This window comes from Prionailurus viverrinus, chromosome B4, assembly GCF_022837055.1.
Source record: "Prionailurus viverrinus isolate Anna chromosome B4, UM_Priviv_1.0, whole genome shotgun sequence".
In the NCBI taxonomy this organism is placed as follows: Eukaryota; Metazoa; Chordata; class Mammalia; order Carnivora; family Felidae; genus Prionailurus; species Prionailurus viverrinus.
In genome coordinates, this window is record NC_062567.1 from 32,190,513 (window position 1) to 32,207,895 (window position 17,383).

Consider the following 17,383-nt stretch of genomic DNA (forward strand, 5'->3'; position numbering starts at 1 on the left):
ACTTTAATATTCTTGATCCAAAGACTTAGATTCAACTCAATTTGGTTCAATCTTTTTTGGATAGGGGTAGCCTATTAATTATAAATCACTGTACTAGATGCTGAGTGGGAGAATGAATAAGAAGTTAGTAAAGCATATTTTCTGCCTCCCAAGAGCTTTCTGTATGACAAGAGGGCTGGGCCATCTCTACTCACACTGGTGAAGCAGGGGAGAGGTCGAGAGTGTCTGACAGTGCTTGTCCTGAGAGGGAAAGTCTGGGAGGACTGAAGACATGCTCCTGGTACTGAGCTGGTAGGCAGGGTTGGAGCAGGTGAGTGAGGTGAGGAGGGAAAGGGTATTTTAGGGAGAGATGCATCAAAGTCCAGAAGCAAGAAAGTAGCTTTTGTTTGGAAAACTTTTGTTTTGTTTGGAAAAAAAAAGAGTAGTCTAGTTTTTCTGAGGATGAATAGAGAGTGATATGCTCAAGCTATTGGCTGGGATAGATCAGAGGTGCTGGCAATACTGAGAGAAGATGTTCAGGCTTTATTTTACAGTTGTGCAGAGACATTTAAAGCTTTCTAGCAGGAAACTGACATGTCAGCTCTAGAAATATGAATTTGGCCACATCATGCAGGGTGTATGGAAGTGGGGCTGGCGGGCAGGGCAGCCATATGGTTACTACCTGGGGGAAGAGAGGTGGAGAGAAAGGGAAGGACGGGGTGAGGGGACTCTCCATGGGGCAGGAGGAACTGATAAGACCTGACAGTTGACTGAATGGAGGAAGGACACAGAAGAGGAGGAGTGGGGAGAAAGAGGGAGGAAGAAGAAGCCCTCTGGCCCAGTGGCCTGTAGTCAGGAGGGTAGTGAAGTTGCTAGAGACAGAAGAAGGCTTGGAAGATGCTGGTTTGGGCTGGAACTCTGGTTGGAAGGCAGAGGATGCTCTCTCCCAGGCACTGGAGAAGGAATGGACCTTCCAGGCTCTGGGGCCCCACCGAGGACTCCTGGCCTTGCTCAGTCCTTTAAGATATAACAGCCTCTTTGCTCTGCCCCTGCTGAGTGCACGGTTGGCCAGTGATCCCAGGAAGACAGCTCCCACTTATCCCTTCACATGGCAAGAGCAGCAGGAGTGATCTGGTGGCTCAGTGGGTAATCTTGTGTCTCCAGGAAACTGCAGCATTGCCTGGCAAGTACCTGGCTGAGTGCTTGCTGCCATGGGTGCTAGATCTAAAAAGGTGTAAGAAGCCCTCTTCTGGTACATTTCTCAGCTGGTGTTGACTATTTTCCTCACTGTAAATGTAACCATTTGTCTTCTTGTTGGGTGTAACTGATTTTTGGCACAAGCCCCCCTAAAGATATAACCCTGTGTGTGCTCTTGTACTCCCCCAGCTTGCCTTTTTCTCCTTCATATGTCATCACCACAGAGCCCTGGGCCCTGCAAGGATGCAGGAAGCTTCCTTCTGTCTCGAAAGGGTGTGTGAACTGGGAGTCTCCCTGAGTGGGTGGGGGTAAGGGGTAGGGAAGGGGTGCGTACGTGCTTCCAGAGCAGGAGCAGTTATTAACCTATAACTTCACACACCAGTCAGGCACCTTTACACTGACCTAAGGTTGGTCACGGGCAGGCCATCAAAGTCTGTCAAATTCTATGGGGCTTTTACTTCTCCATTCCTCCAGAAGCATATAGCCATCATTCACTGAGAAGATTGTAATGGCTCAAGGTTAACAAGCTTTACCCCAAACTGGTTTTGCTGTAAGAAGTATATGGCAGCTCACTGAAATTGCTATGTTCAACTTCTCACTTATGTTCAATACCACCCCTCATGCAGCTCTTCCACTGTTCCCAGGGCTGGGACAATGGCATCTATAAACTTGCAGGGCCAGACAGCACAGCAGCCAGATTGTGCTCCAAAGGCAGATGGCTACCTATGGAAACCCCCGCCTGGGTCTTTGTTATGACATGACCCCCCTAAGGGAGGTACCACACACAATGCTACCACTGGAGCCAGAGAATCCATGAAATAGTGTCACTGCAGAGCCCTGGTGTATAGCAACTCCCACTAGACACTGGCATCTTCAGGGCACAGCTCTCTCTCATTTCTCAAGAGCTCCCCACACCTTTCCATGACACTGCAATCCTTCTCCCTTGCCACTGTCCTTGCTTATGTGGGTTCCATGCACATTTGCCTGGCTTCAAATGACACTTTGCAAGAGTGGAGAATGATTCAGAGCTAGTGGACAACAGATGTATATATGAAAGTACTCCAAAAGACAGTCATCAATGATGCCACAAGAAAGTCACTTCTGAACAGACAAAAGTAGCTATGATGGTCAGGGCTTCTGTGTCCTAACAGCCCAGGGCAAGGTGGAAGATCCTTTGCCAAAACTTGCTTATGGACAGGCACTCACAAAATCTTGTAAATCACTTGCATTATATGTGCAGTAATATTTCCAAGCCCAGGGATTTGTCAAGAAGTAGGGACACAGGGTGAATTAAGAGCAGCTGGCTGAGGACCTCACAGTGTAGCCTAGCAGGCATGCGAAGAGGGGGACACATCCCAAGTGCCATGGGAGGAGTGAGGGACAATTGGGGAGAACCATCTGACAAGGCTTCTGTGAGGAGCATCATGGTGTGGTGGAGAGTCCTGGTGAATCAGGGGACCCGGCTCTGAGTCCCTCCCTCTCCAATAATCAGCTCAAGTGAGCTGTTCCTATCTTGGACTCCAGTTTCTTCACCTTATCTCAGGCCACATTCCAACACTAAAGTTTTAGGGCCCTTGTTTGGACCAGCTGGGAATTAACGGGGGTGGGGGAGCAAGAGTTATCTGGGGTCTGCACAGTCCGCTGTCACTGAGCAGCATGGGGTCAGGACAGCCCTCTCACACATGGTAATTAAAGGGTACAAAATAATGGAGTCAAGGAAAAAACAGTTGTTAATGTTTCATCTCATGCAATCTGAGCCAGATGCTTGGTGGGATTCTGTCACAAAAATCTAGACGTGTGGTAACCCCTGACCATGAGCTAAGTCCACGGTAAATACTGACTATATGGATTAAATTGTAAAAAAAAAAAAAAAAAGGTTGAAATAATGATGCACATGCCCTTGACATGTGTACAACATAAATCAGTGATTTTCAGATTACTGCTCTTGAGCCACATGGGGCCTTTTTGTGGGCAACCTGCTGTTCTCATAAGTCCTCAGATTTCTGTATTTCAATAATACACTATCCCAGACTCTGCAGGGCATGTAGCAGTCATGCGGCTCTGTCGGGTAATGATGATTGGAAAAGTGGCTCCCGAGTCACATAACTGAATACCACTGGTGTAAATATTTAATCCTGCTTATCTATGTGGAAATTCAATGTTTCACTTCCACCGTCTGTCTGTCTTTTATATGCTCATCCACATAAATGTCTGTCAGACTGCAAGCTTTAGAGGGCTGGGACTGCATTTAAAATGTCTTAATGATATGAGACAGAGATTCCCATATGGGTAGATATTTAATAAATGCATTTTTTGATCTTGAGGAGGAAAAAGGAAGAAGAAATTTCTGACTTTATCTCTTTCTCTATGGCTTCTCTCTAACGACTGGCCTTCTATTAGATTCAATATTGAAGCTGGAAAAAGGGCCCTGTCTCTTGGAGCAGCACATCTCTACCAGTGGGCTCTGTGCAGCAGTGATAGTTTTCTAAGTGGTGTCTTCAAAAGGGATGTTCGTTGCTGCTTGGAGGGAGAGGGAAGGCCTCTGCATTACCCTGGTCTTTACCCAAGAGGAGCAGGGCTTGAAGGCTAAGACACATGTGGCTGCCTGCTTTGGAAGTGACACAGAAGCAACAGTGCACAAGCCTACCCCCTGCTTGCTTCACCTCTTTTGGGCCCAGAAACACTTCATGAGTGTAATTTTCTCCTTCTCCTAAGGCTGTCTGTAACCAGTGGCAGAGGCAATGTCTAGTACTGAAATGACTATAGATGGGGATATAATGCAAGGTTGGCCTTTAGACACTAACCTCTTAGGGTCACATGCAGGCTGGATTACATGAGTCTCCTCCTCTCCTCTTTCTGGAAACACTTAGATGGCTGACAGCTAGGTCATGCCAACAACAGAGGGTCTTCAAACAATGCTTGATACCATTCTGTGAAGTAGCTAAACTCAAGAGATTCATGAAAGAAGACTCTGATTTGCCCTCAAGCTTTGACCCTAACCATTTCACCCACTTGCTCTTGCTGAGGCACCGGTGACCTCCACATTGCTAAGCTCAATGATTCGCTTTCGGCGCTCACTTTGCTTGACCTCTGAGCAGCACGGACCCTCCTTCACTTTTTCTCCTGTCTGTCTGGCAGTGCCTGTCTAAGTCTCCCTTGCTGGTTATTCCTCATCACCCCTGTCTCCAAACATCACTGGGGCCCAGGTTCTTGGAATGCGTCTCACTTCTGTCTATACTACGCCCTAGTATGGCAGCTAGGCTAATGCTGACTCTGCAAACTATAATTCTATCCCAGACCTTTTCCCCAGACTTAGATTCATCCCAGTTGTCCACTCAACATCTCCACTTGGAAGTCTAATGGACATTTCAAACTTAAAGGTCTACAATGGTTTTGATGATATTCCTGCCCTAACATCTTTTCTCTCCCCATCTTCCCTGTATCAGTAAATGAGGACTCTACTATATCCCCAGGGCCTAAAAAGTGCCTGGCACAGAGTTGCCCTGAATTGGGATGGACAGAAGGAGGGAGGAAAGAATGAACTAGAATAGGTTTTTGCATATAATTTCACTGGAAACATCATTTACTCTAATTACTTAGAGACATGCTTCTCAACTATGCCCTTTCTCTCTGTTGTCTTTCCAATCCCTGTTCCTTCTACTTCCTCAGTGGTTTTGCAGCTTTTCCTAGAAAAAATGAGTAATTGGGCCCCTTTATGTAAGCCCAGCTACCATGGAATGTGCCATTAAACTGTCCCTGTGCTGGAGACAGCTCCATCTCACCGGTGCCCACCACCAGTGGCATTTTGTAAGTACTGACAGGGATTCTGCCTGAAAGTTGCCGGGGTCATTGATGAAGAGTGATGATACCTTTTTGTTTTTTTAAATGACCACCTAATTTTTGAGATGAAAAGAACTGGTAAGTACACTAACCTGTAATCTTTTAACAATTTCAAAGGCTAAAATGTTACTTTAATTGAAACACACGTGTAATTTGTAACAGCATTTCTCTCCTCCTATTTGTTTTGAAGGGCAAACTATGAAGTTCTGAAGAAGAGAATATAGATACTAAGCCACACACTTGCCTTTTCTGCAGATCTTTTCGTTGCCAACTCCTTAATAATTTAATCACATCAATTCTGCTTTTAATTGGACTTCCCCAATAGACAGTCCTTTGGCCCCATTTTCTGGCTCTGTTCCTAAGTCTCTCACATTCACTTCATTGCAAATGTCTATTTTACTCTCTATATCTTGCTTTTTCGATACATATTCCCTTGCCTCATTCCCTAGAACTGTTCCACCACCTTCTCCACAACTGAAGGAGCCAGGTTCTCATTCTGTCCTCCAAGGACAGGTTGGCTGAGGATGAGAAGTAGACCCAAAAGTCTTCTCCAGCCATGAGGAAAGAGTATGAGGTGAGAGGCACAACAGTCTCCAGAGTTTGATTTCATCCATGTTTGAGCTTATGAAAATTTGGCAGAAACTTTGCCCATTGGGGTAGGCAGTTCAGTATGCTCTTCCCAAAGTTTAGCCAGATGGTGGGTGGATGGGTCTTGTCAATGTGATCTGCTCCAGCAGCAAAGAATACTTCCTACTGGAAATTCCTTAGAATTTTTTCACTTAATGGGCAAGGCAGGAAGCAGCATACTTCTCCATGGAAGCTCTTGCGTTAGCCAGAGAACAGGAGAACTATATGTCTATGTAGATGGCAATTAATTGCTTAGCAAGTAGTGGATACTGAACATTTTTAATAACATGGGAAGAAACATGTTCATCGCCATTACTCATGAGTTAGGTGTTCCACCCTGACTCAAGGTGAAGAGAGGAGCCAAGATGCCATTTCCTGTGTCTTTGAGGTAAGCTTCTCTGTCACTCACAGGTCAACTTATCTATTCACCAAGCCATTCAGTCCACCAACTGTTCAACTACTCCACAGTACCATTAACAGTATAAAATTAGGTGCCAGGCATTTTTCCAGAACAACCCTCAATGGCATTATTGCTCACTGTTACAATCCATCAAAGGTGTTGCCTTTCAACTTGCCAAACTACTTAGTAGAGCATAAGGGTCTCTTCAGGTTGTTAATTTATGTTGTTACCAGTCCCTTGTTGTTTGTGTGTTTTAATTTTATATTTTCATCTTGAGCAGAGTTATTAGAAAGGGAATAGTTGATAGATGATAGTTAAATCAGTCTCTGAAATGAGGGAGCAGACATTCTGTTCTTTGTTCTCATCTTTGACTGTCTTCTTCTCTTTTCCCTGCACCTGCTCCTTCTCCCAGATTCCCAATTAGAATTCAGTTACTAATGAGTAGAAACACAAAGAAATCAACTGGGGAGGGGTTTGAACACAATGGACATAATTAATGCCTACTCACAAGGACAAGAAACTGGACTCACATGTTAGACACACATATGTGTGTTAGGATATATATGTACACACATTCCTACACAGTAGGGATTTTAAAACTCTAATGGGAAGACTGTAATCTAACCCCTGCCCAAAGAGATGGAGCCTGGAGGAGGATGTCTGATCAAAAAAAAAAAAAAAAGAGTCCACCTTAGCAAAATCTCAACTGTCTTTTAGACTCCTTGGATTCTAAAAGGAATATGAGGCTTTACAGATCAACAGCTATTATTTCCCATCTGTGACTGATTTCTATGAGCAGAAATGATCACAATCAATGCTACAAATGTTGCTCCAGGTAGACAAACTGTAAGGACAAGTTGGTGGTAGAAGGTTTCACTGTTCTGGACTCTGTCCCCTCCCTCTCCCAGAACCCAGCCCAAGACAGGACAGCTGCTCACTGTTTCGGGGCTTCTCCTCATCCATGCCTTCGTCCTCGTTCTCAGGGTCGATGTCCTCTGCCTGGGTGATCCAGTCCAGGTAGCCCTTCAGGTCCTCTTCCAGCTGCTGCTTCTCTCGCAGCTTCTGGAAGTCTCCCCGAGCCTTGGCCTTCTCTCTCTCTTTGGAAAACTCTCTGGCAAGAGAGAGTGGAGTGGCAGGGTAGGGGAGCACACGGAGGAAGAGGGCCAGGTGGGTGGGAAGGAGAGATGGAGATAAGAGGAAATAAAGGGATTAATTTCTTCTCTTTGCACCAGGAGACCTGCCCACCTGCCCCTGCTTTCTACAGACAGCATTCTCTCATCCCAGGCTTTGTCTTCACTCTCACATAAACAGAAAGTCACTGAAGCGGACATTCTTGACACAGGCCACCAGAGTACAAAGTAACGGATAAAGTCCATTTCATTATTCTTGGATCATGGTCACAGACTTTGTCTTTTAATAGTGACTGTACTCCAGTGACCTGGAAACCCTTTTCAAACAGTCACTTAAAACCTCCATGACAGTTTTGGACCATGCACTTTCATTTTCCCCTGGAATTGGGTGGCCATTGGAAAGCCTTACAAACATCTCTGGATGACAAAGGTGTTAGGACTGGTGGTGTGCCAAAGCCCACTCACCTGCACTGGCTCCTGGGAGCCCACCACACACAGCTCTTTGCTGCTCTAGCTTCACTGATATCTCCTTGTGGCTTGAAATTGGCCACGGTGGGAATATTTACACCATGGAAATTGGCAAAATGCTACAAACTAGGGCTTTTTCTCCCTGCAGAGCCGATTGGTAAATATTTACCAGTACACCACTGATTTAAGGCCCAGGAGATTTAACCTCCTTAATCTCTATTCTTACTACTAGAGCTCGTTTTGCCACTTTTAACATGCCTGGAAGGATTTCTAATCTAGAGAAAGTTCTTCCCCACGAGGAGACAAATGAGGACTCCAAACACAAGAAAATGTCCTGGGGGCTGCCCTTTATGTTAAAAAAGAAATGTAATCAGAATGGAAAATATATAAAAGAAAGATGATATAAAAGTTAAATGATGCATTCAGTTTAAAGTAATCATGAGTAGAAATTGGAATTGGATTGGGATTTACTGAAAGAAGGGCGTACTGAAAAATTTCTGACAAAATTGGTATTTCTTTCCTATTTTCTGATTCTGTTCTTATTTTCTCTCTGACTTCAAATGCACTTCCTAGCAAGAAAGGGGCTGGCAGCAGAAGGAGATATTCAAGAGGGCTAGTTCTGAACTCTTAATGCCTTTTCTTCCAAAATAGGACTATAGGAGCATTTTCGTCTTTGATATTTAGTCAATGGGAAATGGGGCCCTTGGTGGTGGTGGTGGTGGTGTGTGTATGTGTGACATGTACTGGGCATCTTGGTTAGTTCACAGAGACCTGATTCTTCCTTCTCTTACCAGTAAAGGCCTAGTTCAGGGCAGGAGGCTGTAGCAATCACCTTGAAGGCACAAGCCACACTAAGGAAAGGCACCTTGGAAGGAAGGGCACAGCAACAAATCACAGAGGGACAAAAGCTCAGCGCCTGAATCCATTCAGTCCTGTAGAGGTGCCTCTGTCACCACATCCACTATCTATTTAGTATTTGCATTTTGCTTATATGGCCTCAGAGCGTACAGATTTTTAGCATTCACTATTTTTATGGTGAAAAGGGGTTAGGACAAGGAGTGGTCTAGGGAATTTTTTAATTGGGAGATGCGGGGGCTCTCAAGCTAACGAGTTTTCTTGAACTGCTGTCTTAATGATGCTCTGCTTTGGATGGAATTTTCTTCTTAAATTTGATTGAATCCAGTTCTAATTGGATTGAACTTGCTCTTTCTCCGGCTTCCTGCCAACTGGCAGTACCTTCATTTTCTTCCAAGGAAGTTTAATGCCAGGGAAAAGCAACCAGATTGACAGCTCAAAACGAAGATGGAAGCTTTGCCTTGCTTTGTTCCCTCCCCCCTTTTGCTGTTGTGGATGAGCTTGGATATGCCCCCTATATCTGGGCATACCACCTGGGCTGTAGGCTTGTTCTCTAGAAATGGTCACCTCATATGGTAGTTCCTTCCCCATGCAAATCCACTCCAATAGCTGTGCTTCCAGGACCTTCTCTGGACTATCATTATGCCCTCATACATTTGCATTCTCCATTCCTTTTCTGTGGAATGGGTTTGGAGTTGTAAGGTGACTTAATAGTTATGGGTTCACTTTAGCTCTTTTGGATTATTTTGCAGAGGTCTCAAGTTCTAGTTACAAGACAACTACCCATCCTTCTGGAGTCAGGAGAACAGGGTTGGAATCAAACTGGAGTAGGGACAATCGATCCAGTCTTATGTTACAGCATTTGCCCCATGGAATGAAAGTTCATCATCCATACTCCAAGACTCTGGGGAACTTACATAAATATCCATGAGGTTGTATTGGGGGTGTGAAGGGAATGGAGAAGAGGCAGGACTGGATCTGAAGTCCTTCTGGCTCCCTTTGGCTCCTATAGTGTGAGGGGTATAACTAGGCTTGTGGCTGGATGGAAGGTGAGTCACAGTTTCTCTCTCCAGATCCCATGCAGTAAGGGATTTTCTGGTTCGCTTTATCTCCTTGCCTGGATGCTAGCCATGTGCCCGCTCTGGGGACTGAACTAATGAAGACATGAAGCCCCAGCCTGATGGGCTGTGCTGGGCCCAGGGACCAGAGCTGGCCAGACAATCAGCCATAGCCATGGCATTTGTTATAAGGCAGGAGCACAGCTCTTCACAGCAATGGCCAATGTGAAAAGTGAGAGGTGGAATAGAGAGCTGGGGCCAGTATTCAGTAATGTAAAGCACACAGAGGGAGGTGCATGTGGAAAATCCAATCAATACAGAGGGCTTGGTGGGGCTCTAGGCCCTCTCATGATCAATATAGTCGATTCTCATTATTCATAGATTCTGTATTTGCGAATTTGCCTACTTGCTAAAACTTATTTGTAACTCCCAAATTGATATTTGTGTGCCATTGTGGTCATATGTAGATATGTGCAGCATGGGGTAAAACTGGAATCACACTCCTAGCTGAGGTTAAACAAGGCAACACTCTGCCTTTGTTTCAGCTCTTATACTGTAAACAAGTGTACTTTTTATGGTCTCTTTAGTGCCATGTTTTTCACATTTCTGCACTTTTTATTGGTGGTTTTTCTGTTAAAAATAGCCCCCAAACACAATGTTGAAGTGCTGTCTAGTGTTCTTTAGTGGAAGAAGGCTGTGGTGCTTTACAGAAAAAGTACATGTGTTAGATAAGCTCCATTAAGGCATCAGTGATAGTGCCATGAGCACAATGTTAATGAATCAACAATATATATTAAATAAGATGCCTTTAAACAGAAACACACATAAAATAAGGTTATGTATTGGTTATTTGACAAAAATCTTGTGACTATAGACTCACAGGATCCTAGTCTTGTATTTCTCCTAAGAGTAATGGTTTAGTATTCATTAACTCAATGTTCATGGTGACCTCATAACGCATAACTATACAGAAAATGAAAATGACTATAGATGTTGCTATCTCTTCTGCTTTCACCCACAAAGAATGCATGTCCTGGCATTTCTCTTGCTTCTTTCTGGGCCTAGACATTGTGTCTTAACTATGTGCCATGGGCCAGGCATGCTATCAGGTTGCAAAATGCCTCTCCACCAAGACCCCTGCTGTTTTGGGGAGACACACCCATTTCCCAGTGGGAAAGGGGACAGGATGGCTCTCCATCTAAGAGATCCTGAGTTCTTTGTCTACTGAAAGCACATGTCTGAAGTTCTCTGCAATCACTTAAAAACAAAGAGTGACCAGATTCCAGAGGCCAGGAACTTCTACCTGACCACAATTTAAGTACAATGTTGGGAATCTCACTGTCACTGCTTTAATTTTAGTAGGCTGGAGACAGAGATTTCTGGAGAGAAAAGCAAATATAATCCAATTCTTGTTGGTGGTAATACCAGTCCTGTAAGCTTGTGAGGATCAATAGATAATGAACACTAAACCATTTTGAAAAAAAAATCCATGAGATGTATATTCTTTACGCTGACTCCATCTGGCTTCATAAGGAAGAAGATGCTCTAGATATGTGAAGGTTCTAGGTAAAGGATGCCTAACTCTCTGGTGACCAAAATCTCGAAATTTCTATTTTTTATTTTATAGAGTGTCATCTTTCCTTCCTGCTTTAACAGAATAGTCCAAGCACAATTTAACTTTTTTTGGTGACTGAAGGACATAATTTATGAGGATGAGCTACTGTGTCGGACTGTAAATAATATAATCACTAACTGATGGGTGTAGGGGTTCTTCTTGTTGGGGCTCTTTCTGTTCCCAGTGGCTGTTTCCAGCAGCCAGCCTATGGGTTGGTTCTGCTTCCTCTCTGCTCCTCTCATCCCTCCTCACTACACTTACTGCTATTCACCTCTCTGCTTCTTGACTATGATTTAGGAATGTAGGATTAACTGGTTAACTGGGCTTGGGGACAGTATAACATGGAGGATAGGGGTAGAGGCTGTGGATTCCCATTGGTTGGGTTTAACCCTGGATCCTCCATTTTCGTCTGTAAGAATTGAAGTGAAATTTCCTCATCTGAGCCTCTATTTTATTCTCTATAAAATGGAGTTATAAATAACACCTAACTCATAGGGTTTTTGTGAACACTGAATGAGCTATATACCTGCAGCTCCATGCATAGAGCCTGCCATGGAGAATGATGGTTACTGTTCATGTTATCATTGGGACAGTGAATTTTGTGGAGCTCTGAGAGTTTTTTGGATACTTTTGGAAGGTTGGCTTAATCAGAAGTCTGAATGATGAATAAGTGGGATTTGGTTGTATTATTGTGGTGACTTTTATATTACTGTCCTGTTTGATCAAGATGGTGACTCAAAACTGAAACCACTGCCACCATGTGGTCAGCCAGTAAGAGCCTGATTCCAGGTTTTGTCATTGAGTGGACTCAGGGCCACCCATTCAGAGTGGCCAGCCCTTTTGACTGATTAGGAGGCCTCCTTAAACCAAGAAGGGGAGATGCCTTTCCACAGACACTTCTTTGACTAGGCAGAGGATGTGCCCAGTGGCCCAGGAAGACTTGGGAGATTCTCCCTCAGCAGTTTTGGAGCTGTGAGGAGCAGACTCCCACTCTGGGTCAGGGAGCAGATGCTGGGGAAGGTATTCCACAGAGACCAATTTACACAAGAGCCGATTCTGAAGTCTGAAAGCCTTAGTGTTCCTATTCAGAATCAACTCATGTTTGAAGTATTACTATGTGCCAGGGTTTGGTCTAGGTATTTGTACACACACTATCTCAATGGGAATGAGTTGGGCCAAGACATGGTCTTCAAAACAACTTTTCTCTCACATCAGCAATTGTTGCCATTTGATTTCTCTGCTTTGATATCACCAAGAAGACAGCTTTCCTGGGGGAGCCAAGAATGACTGTGAGTGGATACTTTGCTTGATGAGGGGCCTTCATGGGCTAGTGCTGATTCTCTACTTTGGATTCCTGGGGAGAATTTCACTTGCTTAGAATCGATCCTAATCTTTGGGGGAAGAAAGTAGAATCATTTTTTTAAAAGGTTCAGAGCTCTGGCTTGTGTTACAGCTTAAGTTCATTCAGTGTATATCCCACAGACACCGATGAGAAGATGGGGTCCAGGCTGTGCCTGAGTGCTGGTCCTCGTTCTGATACTTACAAGCATAATGATGTCACACAAGTCACTTACGTCTGGGCGCACTTTCCTCATCTTTAAAAGGAAAAGGTTGATGATTCTATTCAATAATTCCAGTTATGATAGGCACCAAGTAAACAATAATCATTGTCATGACAGCACCATTATTGAGCACTTACTATACGCTAAGTATTTTACACAAATGATCTCTCTCTATTATCACACCAACCTATGAGTTGGTGTTATTATCTTCATTTTTCAGATGGTTTAAAAGGGTGAAGTCACCAAACATTACGCATCTAACAAGTGCAGAGCTGGGGTGTTCAAATTTGTCTTGGGTGAGAGTGATGAAGTTGGATTTTTTAATGCTTTCCTTGGTGATTCCCATATAAACACAGTGGCATTTTCTTGTGTTGGAACACAGAAATCAAAACCTTTCCACCTTCCAGGCAGCTAATCAGGGGCTTATGCTGTCCTGTTCATCATTTTTTCTCCTGATGGGAAACACTAGTTTCCTGTGTGGCCTTACCTTGGCAAAAGGCATGGTGTCATCAAAGTCTCTAACAGGCCACCCACCATGGCAAGAAGTGTGGGTGGAAGCAGATTCTTTCCTTCACCAAATCCCAAAGACTAAACCTGATGCTCCTGCAATGCATTAGGCAATGGCAGGAGACAGAAGTAGATGTTCCCAGTTTATGTACTTAGTAAAAATGAAAAGCAATTGTTCCCATCAGGCCTGACTTTGTCCCAGCATTAATGTCCCTGGAGACATAGGAAAGGCTACTTGAAGCAGCTGACCTGTCTTGATCAGGGCAGAAATAGATTGTCCCCCACCCCCATGTAGCGAAGGCAGCAGAGTGGGTCACCCACGAGCAGGTCACCAGGAGCATTTTGGTGTTAGGCCTTGGCATGGCTGGCATGGACTTGTGAAGAAGAAGGTACATTGAAGAAATGCCCAGTGAGTCTCTGTGGTATCAAGGGGGCCATCCCCAAGGTGGCTTGATGCCCCAACCGTAGGCTATTTCTACCACTTTTTAACTTTATCAGAGGGAAGCCCAAATTAGGCAAACTTTATACTTGTAGCCAAGTAGATAAACTTAAAGGAAAGTATATTCCATCTCCTCTATTCTCAAATAACCTATGGCTTTGAACAGCTAACTGCCTTTTCCACCCAGAAAGGGACATACAAGACATGGACTGCTGAGTCTATGAATTAGAATCAAAGGGGATTTTATTTTTATTTTGTATTTGTTTATTTTTATTCTATTTAAAATTGTTTGTTTATTTATTTTTCAACTCTTATTACTCCAGTCCATTTAGTACTGAATAAGAGCTATCTGAAATTTTTACTGTTAGCCTGTCTCAAACTGTAATTAGGCAAGTACCTATTTGCAAGGCTGTTGCATGTGTTAGCAGCACAGTCTGTGAATCTTCCCTGCAATCCCTGCTTCCAAACCCTTTCGACTCAAGGGTCTCACCATGCAACTCCTCAGGTAGAAGGAGAAGCATCCTGCCTACCTGAACAGCCACTTGAGGGTAGGAGGGGGTTGCATGAGCTGGCAGGAGACAGATGAGTCTAGGTATCTCCTCATGAAGCCCAAACCAACAGATTAATCCTTGTACATTTGATCCTCTGTCCAGCCAGACCAAGGACATTCACTTCAAGGCTCCTGAGGTGGCCTCTTATCCCAGGTTCATCAGAGCCAGAAAAAAGAATAAAGCCAGGAATAGCATAAAGAGTAAATAAAATAAATAAAATCAAGACCTTTTTCCTTGGTCCTGCTTACCCGCTAAGAACACCGAGAACCAAGTTAAGTACAAAAAATGACCCTATGATGATAAGTGTAACAAAATAGATCCAGGGCCAGTCCCTTCCTACGGCATCATTGACCTGGAAGAATGGAATGATAGTTAGTGAGGCACACTCAGCAGCCGAGCACGGCCAAGTGCCCATCACCAGATCCTGGACACTGACCCAAGCAGTGCCGGGACCTGGGGATCCTCTAGGTCCAAATCAGAGGCCAAATAGCCTGCCCAGCCAATGGGTCAGAATCTGTGGTTGAACAGGGACTTTTTTTTCTGGTTTTCCTGGCCTGTTAGGATCCCATCCCCGAGGACCCTGGTGATGTATATAGTGGGACCTGGGACCTTGCTCGGCTGCATTGTAAAGAGTACATAGAAATGGTAAGCTTACCCGCTCAACACACCGAGAACCAGATTTAGAACGAAAAAGGATCCAAAGATGACCAGACTGACAAAATACACCCAGGGTAACTCATAGCCCATAGCGTCCTGCATCTGGAAAGATGAAGAGCAGAATGAGAGCAGGAAAAGAGCAGGAAAGAGAGAGCAGAATGAGTTAAAGTGAGGAGGCAGGCATGAAGGGTGTGAACAGAACTGGAGACTTGTGAGGCTAAACTAGGGTCCATGGTTACCACTGTCACCCTCAATGTTCAAAATACTTCCTCATGACCCTGACCTGACCTGCAAAGGCCCTTTGCAGGCTTTGCCTCAAGAGGAGGCTTTTCTGGCTCTCTCTGTTGTTTTATTTTCTGGAACACAAAGCTTCCTTCAATGTTTTCACTTGTCTAAGAAGGTGGGCCACCTGAAAAAACTATTTCTTCAGTGTAGGATGGTTTTAGCTCAGTTGGGTTTACATGGCATTAAATCCTTCACTGCACTCTGGGGGTACCCCAACCTTGGTGTCAGGAGTGCCTCAGCTCTTACTGATGGAGCCAGAGATCCAGAATCTTCAAGGATGTGAGGAAGGAGAGAACTTCCTAAGGGGCTTTCCTGATCTGGGCCCAGGATTTAGAGGCAAAAGTCCAGTGCTTCACGAGCACTATGGGCCACAGCCCAGGAAAGATGGTCGTTTTAGTTATGTATTCAGAGAACAGTTCCAGTCCTGCAACCATATTTCCTAGATGGAAAGAGCCTGTAGCCTGGAGACTGTGACCACACCTAACAAGGGTCATGGAAACAGTCTGAAAGGCTGCAAACCCCTGGAGTAGCTGGAGGCAGTGGTGTGCTGGAACTTGTTCCCCTAGGCTTTGGAAAGCCACTGTGTCTCTTCCCAGTTCCATGTTCAGTGATATCACTATGGTAGCCTAAACCTGACCATGGTGGGCAGAAATGCACAAATGACACCAATCAGACCCCTTCTCCCCTTTGCTCCTAAGAATTGGTGGTTAACATTTACCAGCACATCACTGGCTGGAGGGTACATGTGAACATGATGCAAGGTGATAGAGCAGCATTTTTGTCAAACAGGAAATTTATTCTGATTTAGTTTCTCAAATTTACTTCTTTTGATGCTTTCTGGCTAGACCAATCAGGATTTAGTCTTATCTTCCTAAAATGAACCACAACTTTGCCCTTGTGAAATTCCCTTACAGGAATCCAAATTCCTAATACAAAAACTTCCTGAATGAATTAGTGGATCTCAGAGTGTGGCCCTCACCTGCTTAGAAATGCACATACCTGGGCCCCTTCCTGAAACTCTGCAGGTGGACCCAAAAAGTCATGTTTCAACAAGCCCTGCAGTGAGTCTGATGTATACTAAAGTTTGAGAACCACTGATTTACACCATTCTCCATAACTCCCAACTTCAAAAACAGGGACGCGACACGACAAATAGTGATTCACTATTTGTCTCTGCTTTGTTGCGTGGCAATGTTCTTGAACGTGTGGTCTGAAGACCACCAGCATCAGAATCATCTGGAAGAATTGTTACCATTGCAGATCCCTGGGCCATTCCCCCCAAATTGGTACACCTCATAACTCTGAATGTTAGTCACCCAGGTGATTCAAAAGCCAGGTGCCTCAGATGAGTCACATGTGTGCTGGGATAGTACTGCCCTCAGCCCTCAGGGCTTCTCAGGCTCCAAGAAACCTTATCCATGTGCCTAATCACGCTGGACAAATACTGTGTTCTCTGTGTGCTGTGAGTGGAAAAGAATGAGAAGTTCTGGGAGACCTACCTAGTTGGATTGGTTTGAAGTGTTGTATTCCTATATGTTCTTTTCAAATCTAATATTACGTATCTGGGGTTACTATATTTTTGTTAGAAGAATCTACCAAATGTAACCATAGTGCAGAGTACAAAAATTGTGTTAAGGGCTTGGGGATCACTGGTTTGAACTGAGTCACTCACTCAGCAAAAGAAGAGTTCCCAACATTTGTCCACTCAACCATTGCATAATTGGGTTTAACATGAATTTTTTGAGCATTCCCATTCCCAAATACTCTGCTGTTTTTCACATAGTACTTATCACTTTCTAACTGTATAACTTATCATACATTTATATACACATATTTATTATGTGTGTGTCTTCCATGCGGAATGTAAGCTCCATGAGGACAGGCAGTTCTGATTTGGTTTGTTCACTGGTGCTGAAAACAGTGCCTTGCACATGACAGGTACTCAGTAAATGTTGAGTGAATCAATGAACTTGATATGTGCCAGGTACTGTGCTATAAATAGGAAGCCCTTGCTAGCATGGGGGACAGATAAATAAAAGGCAACTACAACTGGAGGTGGTAAATGCAGTTGTAGGAATAAACAGGCAGGGTTATAGAAGCTCAAAGGGAAGAGTGGCTGTATGAGGCTCAGAGAAGCTAGCAAGGGCCTAACCAGGCAGGAGTGGGTAAACCTTGAACTATGGGGTCACTGAAGGCAGAAGGAGTGCTGGAGC

General features: G+C 44.3%; 1 protein-coding gene across 13 annotated transcripts in view; it reads right to left on the bottom strand.

Annotated features, from left to right (window-relative positions):
* Positions 1 to 17,383, bottom strand: part of CACNA1C (calcium voltage-gated channel subunit alpha1 C) — a 662,670-nt gene that overhangs the window by 180,238 nt on the left and 465,049 nt on the right. For all 13 annotated transcript variants that reach the window (XM_047867044.1, XM_047867043.1, XM_047867040.1 and 10 more), the window contains exons 8-9: positions 14,477 to 14,580; positions 6,982 to 7,154 (exon numbers count right to left, since the gene is read on the bottom strand). In XM_047867044.1, the coding sequence (XP_047723000.1) occupies positions 6,982 to 7,154; positions 14,477 to 14,580 (277 nt within the window). The remainder of the gene's footprint in view (positions 1 to 6,981; positions 7,155 to 14,476; positions 14,581 to 17,383) is intronic.